This window comes from Meriones unguiculatus, chromosome 11, assembly GCF_030254825.1.
Source record: "Meriones unguiculatus strain TT.TT164.6M chromosome 11, Bangor_MerUng_6.1, whole genome shotgun sequence".
NCBI classification, from domain to species: domain Eukaryota; kingdom Metazoa; phylum Chordata; class Mammalia; order Rodentia; family Muridae; genus Meriones; species Meriones unguiculatus.
In genome coordinates, this window is record NC_083359.1 from 2,514,239 (window position 1) to 2,528,314 (window position 14,076).

General features: G+C 54.9%; 1 protein-coding gene across 4 annotated transcripts; it reads right to left on the reverse strand.

The window, feature by feature from the left end:
• Positions 1–1,791: 1,791 nt before the first annotated feature.
• Positions 1,792–13,282, reverse strand: Tp53 (tumor protein p53). Of its 4 annotated transcripts, XM_060364990.1 has the most exons (12): positions 13,145–13,280; positions 8,182–8,407; positions 6,868–6,969; positions 6,593–6,614; positions 6,253–6,510; positions 5,341–5,524; positions 5,133–5,260; positions 4,663–4,772; positions 4,225–4,358; positions 4,066–4,139; positions 3,039–3,145; positions 1,792–2,545 (listed from the first exon to the last, which is right to left on the reverse strand). In XM_060364990.1, the coding sequence occupies exons 3-12, from the start codon at positions 6,939–6,941 to the stop codon at positions 2,464–2,466; spliced, it is 1,173 nt and encodes a 390-aa protein (XP_060220973.1). In that variant the 5' UTR covers positions 6,942–6,969; positions 8,182–8,407; positions 13,145–13,280; the 3' UTR covers positions 1,792–2,463. The 4 variants fall into 4 exon arrangements, with proteins under 4 accessions (XP_060220973.1, XP_021503848.1, XP_021503851.1 ...); XM_021648173.2 differs by lacking the exon at positions 8,182–8,407 and having other exon boundaries at positions 13,145–13,282; XM_021648176.2 differs by lacking the exon at positions 8,182–8,407 and having other exon boundaries at positions 1,792–2,627; positions 13,145–13,282.
• Between the last annotated feature and the right edge of the window lie 794 nt (positions 13,283–14,076).

The window sequence follows — 14,076 nt, forward strand, 5'->3', positions numbered from 1 at the left end:
AGAAAGACTATATTGACCTAAAACGTAGAGGAGGGCAGAGTTGTGGGGAGATTGGGAGATCTGATTTTAGACCTCAGTGGAATAAGGCCTAAGGTGTTTACCCCTGAGCAGAGGTCAGACCTGCCACAGGCCCTGTGGATGCCAAGCACTGTGTGGAAGGGGTCCTGGGTGTGACCTGGCAGGTTAGTGACTCACTCCTGTGTGGGTACACAGAGGAGCTGCCAGCAGACCCCACACTTCGTTATTCTGGGCGTTGATACCGGCTCTCAGAGACGGGATTAGATTCGCCAAATGGAGCTGCTTTCTGAAGACATGGTAGCAGAACAGAATGAAGGACCAAGGGCAGGGCAACGTGGAAGGAAGGGAGTGTTGGCTACTGGTCTGGCCCAGCTCTAATCCCTGCACTTGGAAAGCCAGGTAAAGAGGCCAATTTGAGGCTAGCCTGGGCTACTCAGGTAGCAAGATACTGTCTGAGAAGGAATGATGGCTGAGCAGAATGGTAGTGCTGCAGCCTTCCTGTCAGAGAGCTCTGCAAGGAGTCCTAGCTGTGTCCTCCCCCCACAGCGCCAACTGTAGAGAGAGCTCCTCATTTGGCAATTGTGTTACCCCCACTCTTCTCTTTGAGATAAGGGGCCCTTGATCACACTTCTTTGGGTTTAGTTATATCTCAGTAAAGCTGTGGAACAAGAGGGGAAAGGGTGGTGGGAGGCAAGTTCTTGTCGGTGTCCTGAGTGCAGGAAGAAGAGAGATGAGGAATTCCAGCTTGCCTGGCCACCGGGGCCCCTGGCTACATGAAGGGTGTGACTAGTTTTGGGTTTGATTGGCATCACACATTCATACAAAATTAAAAGTGAAAGAGGTGGACCCTGGTTTGCTGTGAGAACATTGAGTACCCTCAAAAAAGTAAAAAAGGTGGTCTTGAGGAGAGAGAGCTGGTCCCTTCCAAGTTGTAGCGGACCCTTGGGTAAGGCAAAGGGCCCCTCCTGGTACTTTAACCTAACCCTGGTAGACAGGCAGAAGACAGTGGCCCCAAAGTCCCTCTGGATCTCAGTACCGTCTCTCCATCACCAAGAGACAAGGCCAAGCAACGTGCTCACTGCTCTCCCTATTGGCACTGGCTCTGCCAACAGCAGGCTATGGGGAGAGCCTGGCCTAGCCCCCCTCCCTGGGAGCCAGCAGCACTGAGGGACAGGGTAAGAGGGTGTTGGGCTCCCCAACTCGGACTCTCCTCCTACCCCAAGAAGCCCTTTCAACGATTTCCTGGCAAAGTGCAAAGCTTCAATTCATTGAATTGCCTGGCAGGAGGCCCAGGATAAGGGGATGCTGGGAAGGGCCCACCTCTCACCTTAACTGCCCCCGGTTTCCTGGGACCCTGGCTGGCAGGCCTACGCTGATCTCTGCGTCCAGGGGAGGCCACCCCTGCCCTGCGGAACCCAGGCACCCTGATCCTTTCTTGTGGAGCAGATGGTCACTCCAGAGGCTCAGGCTTGCTAAATCAGACGTTTAAATCCCGTAATCCTTGGTGAGAGGCTATGGGGAGGACAGCAGCCCAGCCTAGGGGTGGGTGAGGACTGTGTGCCAGCCCTGGAGGACGGACAGTCGGTTCCCAAGTTATGAATGGAGTCACCCTGCTCCCTTGTTGTCATGCAGCCCACAGGCTGCCCCAGTGCGCAGCTTTGTTCCTCTTCTGGAACCGCAGCACGCCACCCCTGACTCCGACACTGCCCGGAATCATCATCCCTGCACCTGGGACCCAAGGCAGCCTATGCTGATAGCGACTCCTCAAAAACATACAAGTGATAACAAAATTTTATTGTAAAATAAGAAACTGGTATATAAAAAGGGGTATAAAAAGGGAAGGGTAGGGAATGAATAAAATGTGGACAGGCTTTGCAGAGTGGGAAGAAACTGACCCTGAGCCCAGGGTGGAAAGAAAATGGGTCTCAGAGGATATGGACCCTACGAGAGCCGAAGATAGCATCTTACAGGGTGTGGGATGGGGTGAGATTTCATCTTAGGTGCCAGCAAGCGGCTGGATAGGATTTCGCTGGCCCAGCAGAGACCTGGCAACTACTGACCATTCCCCAACCGGGGCCGTGAACCAGCACTCCCGGAGGGGCTGAGCCCTAGCTACAGGGTAGTAAAAGGCAGTGGAAGGGACACACACTCGCTCCTCCTCTCTCAAGCCCTGAGAAGTAGGAAGGCTGGTGTGCACTTCACAGCCTGTTCAAGTCGGGAGAAAGTAAACTCGGTCACCACTGCGTGTGGCCAACTGTAAACTCCACCCCACCTACGAGAACCTTCCACTCTTCGAGCCTCTCCTCAAAGCCACAATCTTAAAAGCTAGGTGCTCCCACCACCCTCCCCAGATCAACCCAAGCGGGGGTCCAAGCACCCAAGTCATAAAATGGCAGGGAAGGAGGTGTGGGGAGGGAGGCAGAGGGGGGTCAGGAAGTAGAGGGGTCAGTCTGAATCAGGCTCCTCTCTCTTGATCATCGGATTCTTCCGAGGGGAGGTAGACTTGTCCTTCTTGGTCTTCAGACAGCTGTAGGAAGACAGAAGGGGGCGGTGATATGGTAGAACTAGCAATTTGGGCTTTTCTCCTCAGCAAGCTTTAGGATAGAGGCCTGAAAAAAAGAAAGAATTTAGGACAGTCTCTACCATGGATAGGCATATTCACAGGACGTATTGGAGTACTTCTAAGAACCAGTCATCCCCCTTCCTCCTCCTCCAACACCACCACCACCATGAGACAGGGTCTTGCCATGTAGCCCTAGCCGGCCTAGAACCTGTTTTACATAGTTTATGAGGGATTCAATCTTCCAATAACCCTCCTGCCTCTGCTCAGATTACAGGAGCACCGTATCCCTCATCCCACTTCACAGAGCTTGAAAGGACCGTAAGGAGGCCACATAGGGCCTTTAGCATTCAGCAGCCTCACTCATCAGGCAGATACGGTCTAGTTCTTGTCTTTTACCACAAAGTCAGAGTTGGAGGAAAAGGGTGGAGCCACAGCAGGGAGCTGCCCAGCCACTCACCTGGCCTGCGCCCTGCCATCTCCCGACTCCCCTGCAGCCTGTGCATCCTTCAGTTCCAAGGCTTCATTCAGCTCCCGGAAGACCTCGAAGCGTTTCCGCCCACGGATCTGCAGCAAGGGTGAAAGGGGACACAAGTATTGGGCAAAGTCACTGAGCGACTTTTAGGCCTTCAACTACTTTGGTCTTTCTGAAAGTTTGGTCCCCAACTTAAGGTGGCTTGACTCACAGTTCTTTGGGGGACTCTATGGTGGTGTAAGGGTTAACAGGCATCACGCCTGCATCAATGTGGGTCTTGTCAGCCTAGGATGGTCTGTGGGTGCTGCTGGCAGAACAGCCACAGCTCCCGGCAGGGGAAATTCAATCCGGGAAATGCGACGTGTTGCTGAGCTGTGGAGTCCAGTCGGTTAGGTGGATTAAATGTACCACGTGTGCCACCAGGGACGGAATCCACAACCTGGTGCATGCCAGGCAAGTCTTCTGAAACTGAGCTGTGTCCTTAAACCCAAGTTTTCCTTTTTTTTTTTTTTTCTTTCTTGCAAGCTTCCTCAGTTCTGAGATTACAGGTATGTGTCAATCATGCCTGGCTCTAATGCATTTTAGATATATGGTATTTTTTTTCCCTGACACAAGTATTTTTTTTTTTTTTTAGCCTTGGCTGTTCTGGAACTTGCTCTGTAGACCAGGCTAGATCACCTGCCTCTGCCTCCCGAGCGCTAGGATTAAAGGCGTGGTTGGTATTTTCAACCAGTGATGATTTTCCGAGGACGCCCTCCCATCCTAAGCGGAGGACAAGTTAGTGTCCTCAGTCAGGCACAACCAACAGCCACTGTCCCGGGTGCCCACTGCCCCTGGGAATGTGTGCTCAAGCTGATGTCACAGCTAGAGACCGGCCAGCGGAAAAAGAAAAGCACTTTGGGCACTAGACTTAGAACTTGAACCTGGCAGTAACACCGGCTTTTTACACGCAGGAGGCAGCAGAGGCAGTAACGGACATAGCTTTGATGTGTGACTCTCCCAACCTCGGTACCTTGAGGGTGAAATATTCTCCGTCAGCTGGTTTCCTCTTTGACTGGGGAGAGGAGCTGGTGTTGGTGGGCAGGGCTGCGGAGGAGGAGGGCAGAGGTGAGAGGGTGACTGGGGGTGACGCTGAGCGGCCCCTGCCACCTTCCACGGCCCGCCCGCTAACCTCGCTTAGCACTCCCTTGCGGCAGCTCTGGGCAACGTTGCTTTTTGCGTAAATTTTCTTCCTCTGTGCGGCGGTCTCTCCCAGGACATGCGCAAACGCGGACCTCAAAGCTGTTCCGGCCCAGCAGGTTGCCACTGCCCAGGAGGTGAGAGAAGGAACGAGACAGTAAGAAAGCAGGAACCTGCACTGACTGTTCTGCAAAGCGGGCCCCTCCCGCCCCCAACTGCCCCGGTCCTATCTGGAGCCAAAGCTCCAGCTGCAGGGACCCTGAGAGGCCACAGATAAGCGCTTGAGAGGGCATCGGAGGCGGCGGGGCTCACAGCGGGGGCGGGGCGGGGCTCACGCGGGGGCGGAGCCCACTTCGGGAGGGGGGGCGGGGCGGGGCTCACCGCCGCCGGCCTCCGCAGCTCGCCGGGGTGGCTCGGCCTGCGCTCCTACCTGGGGTCTTCCAGCGTGATGATGGTGAGGATGGGCCGGCGGTTCATGCCGCCCATGCAGGAGCTATTACACATGTAGTTGTAGTGGATGGTGGTGCAGTCAGAGCCGACCTGGGGGAGGAGACAGGATGCGGAGAAGCCACTCCCAACTCGCCCCAGGGACTCCGGAGCTTGGCTGCAGGGCGGGGATGTTCACCCGTTCTGCACACCCCTGGAGTTGTGGGCTGCTGGCTAAGAAGCGAGTGCACTGGACACGGGGCACAACGCGCTTTGCGTGTGCGAGGGGACAGGCCTCGGCGTCTCCACAGCCCCTCTGGGTGGCAACCCCTTCCAGCCCCGCTTCTCCTGGCTGGGCGGGGCAGTTTACTCAGGAGGCTGAGGCAGGAGGATTGCTGCAAGTTTAAAATCGGCCTGGGCTGGAGCAAACCAAACCCTGTCCTTAAAGCAAACCGAGACGACGGAAGCACAGACCTCGGGCGACTCATAGGGCACCAGCACGCTGTGGCGGAAGGTCTGCCTGTCGTCCACGTACTCGGCATGCAGGTTCCCTTCCACGCGGATCAGATGCTGGGGAGGGGCCCTTCCACGCGGATCGGACGCTGAGAGGAGTAGAGAGTAAGCCACAGGCCCAGCACCCAGGGCAGCCAGGCCTCCCCTCACAGCCGGGCACGGCGCTCACCTTCGTTTTCCGAGCAGCGCTCGTGGTGTGGGCAGCGTCGCACAACCTCTGTCATGTGCTGTGAGTTTTTGTAGATGGCCATGGCGCGGACGCGGGTGCCAGGGGGTGGGGCGGAGCTGACCCACAGCTGCACGGGGCATGTCTTTGCCAGCTGGCAGAACAGCTTATTGAGGGAAGGGGAGTACTGGAAGAGCAGAAAGGATGGAGGATCAGGGGAAGGCCAAAAATGGACAAGGTCAAGGGGGGCCTGGACGGCAGGCGTGGAGGTGGAGGGCAGCCCACAATGACAGGCTCGGGGTCTACGCTGCAGGCTTCTCTCCGCCTTTTGCTCCTTTTTGTTGTTTTCTGAGACAGGCTTTCTGTGTAGCCCCAGCTGTCCTGGAGCTCACTCTGTAGACCAGGCTGGCCTTGAACTCACAGAGCTCTGCCTAGTTCTGTCCACCACACCGGCTTCTCTTCTGTACCAAGGACGGCCTTGAACTTAGGCTGCTCCAGCCTCTCCCTCCCTTGGCTGGACGGGAGGGCACCATCCCACTGGCTGTTCTTGTCTTGGGTGGGAAGGGGTCTCGCTATGCTGCCCGGGCTGCCGAAAACTGCTCTTCCTCAACACCCCAAGCAGCTGGGGCTGCAGCGGATGCCACTGTGCCTGGCTTCACAAGATTATTTTCAAAAGCCAAGAAAGGAATGTGAGGAAAGAGAGTTCCATGTCCCCTGGAGAGAGGCAGAGCGCAGGAAAGGAAGGATAAAAGGCAAAGAAAGGTTCAGGGGGGAACGAAACTGAGACGCAAGTCAAAGACCAGAGGCTAGAGAGGAACCCCAAAATCTAGACAGAAAAAAACAAAAAGAAAACAAAACAGCAACAACAACAGGCATGGAAGGGTCACAGAAAGCCCACTCCTCAGGCCCACTGACCGTGCATGTGACAGACTTGGCTGTCCCGGATTGCAGGAAGCCCAGACGGAAGCCATAGTTGCCCTGGAAGGTTTTATGGGAAGGGACAAAGGATGACAGGGGCCAGGAAGCGGGCGGTGCAGGGGCCGCTGGTGCGGGGGCCTCAGGCGCAGGGCCCTCCGCCGGAGCTGTGCACACGGGGAGGGCCTCGTCCGCGTCTCCCAACCAGCTTGTCACATCCTGGGGCAGCAGTAGATCCTCCATAGGCTCTAAGGCGGACTGGACGTGGGCCAGAGAAGAGCCTCAGTGCTGCGTTCTCAGTTTCCGGAACCCTCAGTCCTCCCCACCCCACTGCCCTTACCAGAAGGTTCTTTGGAGGAAGCCTGGAAAACAAGAGCAGACAGTTAGTGGCACTGATGTCCTTTATTACGGAGACAGCCTTCCGCTTATCCCGGGCTGGCTTTGAACTTGCCAAGTGGTGAAGAGTAACCTCAAACTTCTGATCCCCTGGCCTCCCAAATGCAGGGATTACGGGCACCCAACACCAAACCCTGTTCCGGCACTACTGTTTTTGCTTCTCATGGCCTCTGCTAGGGTACAGGATTGGGGGACACCTTAGGGACCCCATAAACTCACAGTTTCCACAGGTCTGAAAATGTCTCCTGACTCAGAGGGGGCTCAATGCTGAGATCCGACTGTGGCTCTTCCATGGCAGTATCCAAAAAGCCAGCCAGGCTGCTGTGAGCAGAAAGGTGAGGGCTTGTGTAGAACAACTTGTTTTTCCCCCTAATGCTGTTGTAGCTCCCAAGTATTACATTTCTTAGTAAACTTTAAAGCACTAAGTCCCAGTGTTCCAGCCGTCCACATTGGTTTGGACTACCTCCCAGCCCCGTACCTGGTCAGCTGACACCTTGTAGCCCTGGCCGCCCCTGCTCCATCTCTGTCCTCAAGGCAACTTCAGGAAGGCAACCTTCACTATAGATCCTTCCATCTGTTTCCCTCCCACCTGGGATCGGAAGTCCAGCCCGTTAGCCAATCGGAGGCTCTACACAACACTGAGACGGGAGATTCTCCACAGAAATGATAATGGCCCCAGCGGGCTGCAACCAGACCTAGGCGCTCAGTAATCTGCATCAGAATACACAGAGCACCAGGCCATCCTCCACCAGAGGTGAAGCCTCTTCCAGGGCGGAGCTCCAGCCCTCCTTGGAGCCTTATCAGTCTCTAATCTCGGGAGGAAAAGATAAGCCGAGAAGCACCTCCCCCCTCCCCTCCCGGCCCTCCGCCCCAGGCACACCTGTCCGGCTCCCCAGGAGCACTCCTCATACACAGCTTCAGTTTTCAAACTCTTTATGGCAACCATCAGTGTCTGGCCGGTTCTCTAGGCCAGCTCCCCGATCCCCGGCAAACTCAGGCCAGCAACTTGCCTTCAGCCCTCCCTGTGGGCTCCAGCTAGCACTTCTGGTACAATCAGCACGGTTCCTTGTACAAGAGCAAGGCTGCTGTTTCTGTTCTCCCCGTGGCTAGGGGGTAGGTCACCCTGCATGCCACAGGTCCCCAGGCGTGCTCAGCCGCAGCCAGGGAGCTCCAGCAAGCCTGGCCATGAGGCCGCTACACTTCCTCTAACTCACTTGCTAATCATTAGCCACACAGCCATCACCTCACTTTCTCCGGACTGGCTTTCACACGGACCCACTGGGCTTTCTTAAAAAACTTACTTCCTTATTTAAACATTCACCTGTTTAGTGTGTATAGGTGCAAAGAGCCAATGTGGAGTCAGAGGACAACTTGCAGGATTTGTCCCCTTCTGCTATATGGGTCCTAGGGATTGAATCCAGGGGCAGGATTAACTACCTCTGGCCAGCCCCAGGACATCACAGGTTTCCTTTCTAACAGCAAACACAAACCTTCCAGGACAAACTCTGCTCATACTATAATCTGAATACTCACTTCCGAATTGATGTGGGTCAAACACCGCTTCATTTACTTAAGACTTTGACTAGAGAGACCAGCTGCTCTTCCAAAGGTCCCGAGTTCAACTCCCAGCAACCACTTGGTGGCTCACAAGCGCCTACAGAGAGATTTGGCGCCCTCTGCTGGTGCACAGACACAAATGCAGGCAGGATGCTGTACAAGTAACAAACACCCTGAGAAATCCTTTCCTCTGTCATGACACCTGCCAAGAGCACACAGAAGGAAGGCAAACGAGCTCATTATTAATGATGGCCACCCAGGCAATCCAGGGTGTAGCAGGCTCTTTGGCCCATGTCTCTTACAATCAGCTAAGGCAGGTTTATACTGTAGCCCCTCCAGTCTGAGTCCTGAGGTGGCTGGTGTTGGAAAAGCCCAAGGGAGGCCCAGAGCTTCTTGAGATTAATAATTAAAACTGTAGACATCCATGAGTGGGTGTTCGGAGGGCAAAGGTCCCAAGCTGGACACTTCACTGTTACGCTCATGTAAGATGCGCCTGTCAGAGAGGGTCACCATTCCCGAGGGTGGAGCTCAGCAGTAGTGCTTACCTAGTCTGTGAAGCCCTAGGTTCAGTGCCTCCAACAGTACCTGAACACACCTGTAAACTGAGACAGGTGCCTGGCGCATGGAGGAGCTTAGCCATGTTAATGTGTTAACGTGACTGCCTCCTAGCCACAGGCTAATTAACGGCCTCTATGAGCTGGCAGGGCTTCTGTGGTACTAACGGCTTCCCCACCCCCGCCAAGTTCACCTGGTCAGAGAACTGCGTGTGTGCGTGTGCGTGCGCGCGCGCGTGTGACAAGCACACAGGCCGTCTCTCTGGCCTGTCACTCAGGCCATTAATAGCAATTACGCTTTCAGTGTTTCCTGAAATTAACAGTTGCCAACATGGACCATTTTTGAGCAGGGACTTCTCACAAGCACCAGATCAGGAGGCCACAACATTAAGGGTTTTTTTTGTTGTTGTTGTTTGTTTAATTTAAAATCAAGTCAAATGAGCAGGGAGATGGGATGTTTAACAAAATACAAAACACTAGGTGGGAAGGCAATAAACCCGGAAGAGGCTTGAGCACAACTCTGGCTGCTAGCCCAGGCCCAGCAGGCCTGCCTTTTCAGGGGGCTCCTCTCATTCGCTCCGCTGAGAAAGCAGGGCAGGCAGGCAGGCAGGTGGAGACTGGCGCCCTTGCCGGGCACAGACCAGTGTCTTCTGACTTACATAAACTATGTAGTTTTTCTGCAGATCGTATTTGTTACCCAGTATGTTTCTGAAGCGTCTGTGAAGAACTGTTTTATTTGTGTTTCCCCTCCAAAGGGTTCTGTTGTAAGTGCTCCATGCTGAGCACGGAGCACGGAGCTGAAGACCTGGAGTCCCAGCTCCATGGCTTGTCCAGGGCCACCCTCCAGCCCCCAAACAGAAGGGACAAGGCTGCATCAGCCCGCCACCAAAGGATGGGAACCAGGGAAGTCAGAAGCCACATCCTACTTGGAACAAAATTTTCTCCCAGTGTTTCAGAGTTTATTATAAATATCTTCTGGGCTGGCAGTGTAGCTCAGTGTGCCATGCCCTGGGTTCAAGCCACAGCACTGGGGGAAGGAAGGGGTAGGTGGGTCTTGAGGGCGTTGGTTCTAAAACGTAACGAGTGAGGGTCTGGTCTAATTTAACACAAAACCACGTCTAGGTACACTTCCTAGAACAGTGGACAGGGACAGCGGGAGGCCTGCCTGAAAACACCGTCAGCGTCATTCTGGATGGGGGCGGAGAACTCAGAACAGAACCAGCTGGCGGGGAGCACACAATGAACCGGCCTTCTCAAACGCTTCAGAAACAGATCAGCAGAAAAACTCTAAATAGTTTATAGATCAGAAAACATACGGGTCCGAGACTGGAAAAGGCGCTTGGTACCAAGATTACCTCCAAACTAAATCTTGTCGTCAACTGACCTCTACATATACACTGATACATAACCACAAACATGCGAGCGCACACACATGCACACACACATACTATATAATAATTAAGTGGACCATTATTCTATTTCCCAAAAACTTTATTTATTTATTTATTTATTTCTGAGACAGGGTTTCTCTGTGTAGCCCTCACTGTCCTGGACTCACTCAGAGATCCACCTGCCTCTGCTTCCCAGAGTGCTGGGATCACAGGTGTGTGCCACAGCACCAGATTTTTTATTTATTACCTTTTACTTTCAAGACAGACTCTATGGCAATTCTGTTGCAGCTTCCTGAGTGTTCTGTCCACAGGTGTGAGCCTGGCTTAGGACTATTATTTTATAAACAGCTATGAAATGTGTGAAAGACAGCAACCATAAGAAAAAAAAATCACAAGACCTGTGCAGGTCTCAGGAAGCGAGTTGATGGGACTAAGGCTGGTGGTCAGAGAGAGTTTGAGATTTATTAAACAAGAGAAGGGTGGGGAAAGAGCCCACACATTGCTTATTTTATGTACCTAAAATGTGGAAAGTACTAGTCTGGCAAATTTTGGGATTGTCTCCCAACCCACCCTGCACCAAGACAGAGACACTTGGTGCATTCTATCTGCCAGAGACAAGAAACCAAACCAACCAAAGAAAATGTAAAGTTAGGTGTTCCCGGTTAGCCTTCCTCCTAAAAGCTCACCAGTGTTTGTTTAGGTCTCCAAACTGCACCAACTTAACAAATAAGGGGTCCAAATTACTTTTGTCTCTTCCGATAGGACTTTACCTTGGAAAATGTAACTTTTGGAGCCTATTCCTTGCCCCCTTTCAGGGTCTATGTATTCCAGGCTGGTCTTAAAATCACCACTGACTGTTAATCTCCGCAGTGCTGGGATTCTAGGCACTCAGTTGGCTGTGAGGGTTGTTCCAAATCTAATAAAATAAACCAGGTGGGGGGGGGGGTGGCGCACACCTTTGATGCCAGCACTCAGGAGGCAGAGGCAGGTGGATCTCTTCAAGGCCAGCCTGGTCTACAGAGGTCCAGGATAGCCAGAGAAACTCTGTCTCAAAAACAAGCAAGCAAACAAACAAGACTCAGCAAGACCCAAACCATGAACAGGAGCAAAGGAATGGAGGGAAGGATGGAGCATACAGTCAACTGCCTTTTCCCCACCTGCCGAACCACTCATGGGACTTTCATGCTGTGAATAACACAGATCACTGCTTGATACCAAGACAACAACCCTCCGACAATCTCGTTTGTCACGCTGGGTTCAGCCTTGGTTTTCGTGGTTCCGGCACGCTTGTCAGAGTAAACATGGACCACAAGCTGCATCTCCGTGTTTTGTTCTTTGACAAGGTCTTGTCATGCAGCCCAGCTTGGTTTTCAACTCATGGCAATCCTCTCGCCTTAGCACCCACGGGGGGTCCTAGCACTAGCGGCACTGCCACGTCTCCCTCGTCTCTACTTTTCACGTGTTTTCTTTAAGACAGGGTCCCACCTGATACTTGTATGTATCAGACACTGTGGTCCGGGGCTGGAGATCCTCCTGCTTTAGGCTTCCTAGTGCTGCTGAACTGCTGCTGTCAGGAAACGTAGTCTTGTGTCTGCGTGAATAGTAACATGGGCGGCTCCTCTATTTCCTTCCTACAGGGTCTCACAGACACCTGCCTGTCTCTGCCTCCCAAGCGCTGGGATTAAAGGCAGAGCCCCTGGCCCATCCTCCCTCCTTTTATACTCAACACACTTTAGCATGTATTTGAATAGCATTAGGTCATAAGTTAGCTACAGATGATTTAAACACCGGCAAACCCATCCTAGCTCCCAGAAGCCACTGCACTAAATTTTCCAGAGAGACTGAAGAGCTTCGTAGATAACGATAGTTCTCCAAGTTGTCTTTATAAAAAAAGCAAATATTTACATATATCTACATTTGTAAATAGGGGTGGGGCTCAAGGGCCGCCCCTTTCTTTTCACATTCCAGACACCAAACCTAGTCAAGAGATTACAGAACAGTTCGCCTATCTGCATAACAATTCACGGGATTGTCCTCCACTGCTGGGGTCCTCTTCACGCATAGACTTAAGTGTAGTCACTTGTACACTTCTCTGTAAACTTGAGTTACCTAGACTTCCTTTGAGTTTTATACCTTAAGGTCCTGTCTCCCTATTGCTCGCTTATTCTCTACACTAAAACCACTAAACCTGCAGGGGGACAAAGAGACATTTATTCTCCTTTCCAAGCGCTGTGTGGAAAGACTATTTTACTTATTTAGTTTTTCGAGACAGAGTTTCTCTGCACAACAGAGCCCGGCTGTCCTGGACTCGCTTTGTAGACCAGGCTGGCCTCAGACTCACGGAGATCCACCTGCTTCTGCCTCCCCGAGCGCTGGGATTAAAGGCATGAGCCACCATGCACGGCTGAACACGCTATTTTTACCAAAAGGAAGGAAAGAAGGAAAGAAGAGAGACAGGCAGGACGCTGGGGGTGCGGCACACCCGGGCAGCGCCCCGCCACCCCGCGCCGGGAACCGGCCCCCGGGGGCACCGCACGCAGGACCTGGGCAGCCGCTGGCCAAGGCCCGCCCCTTCCGCTCTCGGGACGTGCGGAACGCGTCCACGGGGGGACGGCTCACCCCAAAACCGGATACCCTAAGTGCTTTTCCGGCGGGCACGGACGGGGGGGAGGGCGGCGGGCGCCCGGCTTCCCCGCGCCTCCGGGCCCGCCGCCCCCGCGCCTCCGGGGCGAACAATAACAGAGCGGCGGGCCGGGAGGCGCGGCCGGCGAGAGAGAAAGCCGCAGGGGACAAAGGTCCGGAAGCCGCGGGGCCCCCCGATGCCCCGATGCCCCGGCCGCACTCGGGATCGAGGCCCCCGACGCACCGCTCCGTGCACCTGACCCGGGCGGGCGGCCCGGCGGCGCCCCCAGCCCTGTGCGTGCTTCGCGGGGCGAGCGCGGCTGTGCCCACCTCCGCTGCCCTCGCGTCCACCCCGCCCCGCGAGCCCCTCACCGTGCGGGCCGAGCGCCGGGCCTTCGGGCGGCGTGTCACCGGGCGGGGAAGCGGGCCGCGCTGCCGGGCACCCCGGTCCTCCGAGCTACCTGCAGGGACGCTGGGCGCTGGAACTTTCAGCCAGTGTGAGCACATGGGAGGGGAAAGTCCCAATCCCAGCAAGCCCCGCGAGACTGCTGGCACAAAGCTGGACGGCCGCCATGGCAAGTGAGGGCAAGTCGCCCCGCGGGCTGAGGGCAAGAGGCGGGGCGCCGCCGCGGAGCTGCGAGCCCCAGGCCGCCGCCGGGTCCGGCTGCAAGGGCGGAAAGGATGAAGCGCTTGGCGTCTGCTGTGCGCTGAGCTCCGCTCTTCCCCGTCGAGCCGGAGGGCCGTGGGCGGCCTCTGCAGCCAGGGCTGGCCTCGAACCCTCGGCGGCAGGTTGCTTTTCCCCCTCACCAGCCGAGATGGCGCGTTGGAAAGGCCTCAGCCTGAGGTGTCCTCCGAGACCCCTCACACCGCGGCGTCTTTCCTTTCCCGTGCAGCCCCCACCGCCGTCTGAAGAGAAGGCTTTCGTGGCCCTCAGTTTCACAGCATCGAAAACCTTGTGGGGATGGAGAGCTTACACGCGATTCCACTAGTTGGCATTTCTCCAAAGCCTTGAACAGTGCTGGGTGGGAAGGAAGAACTTGGTAATAAATACTGAATGAGTAGAGGGGGGAGGGGGAAGGGAAAGGAAACCTCTCTTGGAGGTTGCCCGACCGACAGTCAGGGCGGGCAGAAACTGGACCGCTTAAGCGCCCTCTGCAGGCCAGGGAGGATGGCCGCCTTGAGAATTACCCCGGGACGCGGCAGGGGGCGCCCGCGCACTTTCTGTCACGGCCGAGGGTGCGGACTACAACTCCCAGAAGCCTCCAGGGCCGGGCGACCTCGCTCTTTCCCGCCTTCCCGCCCAG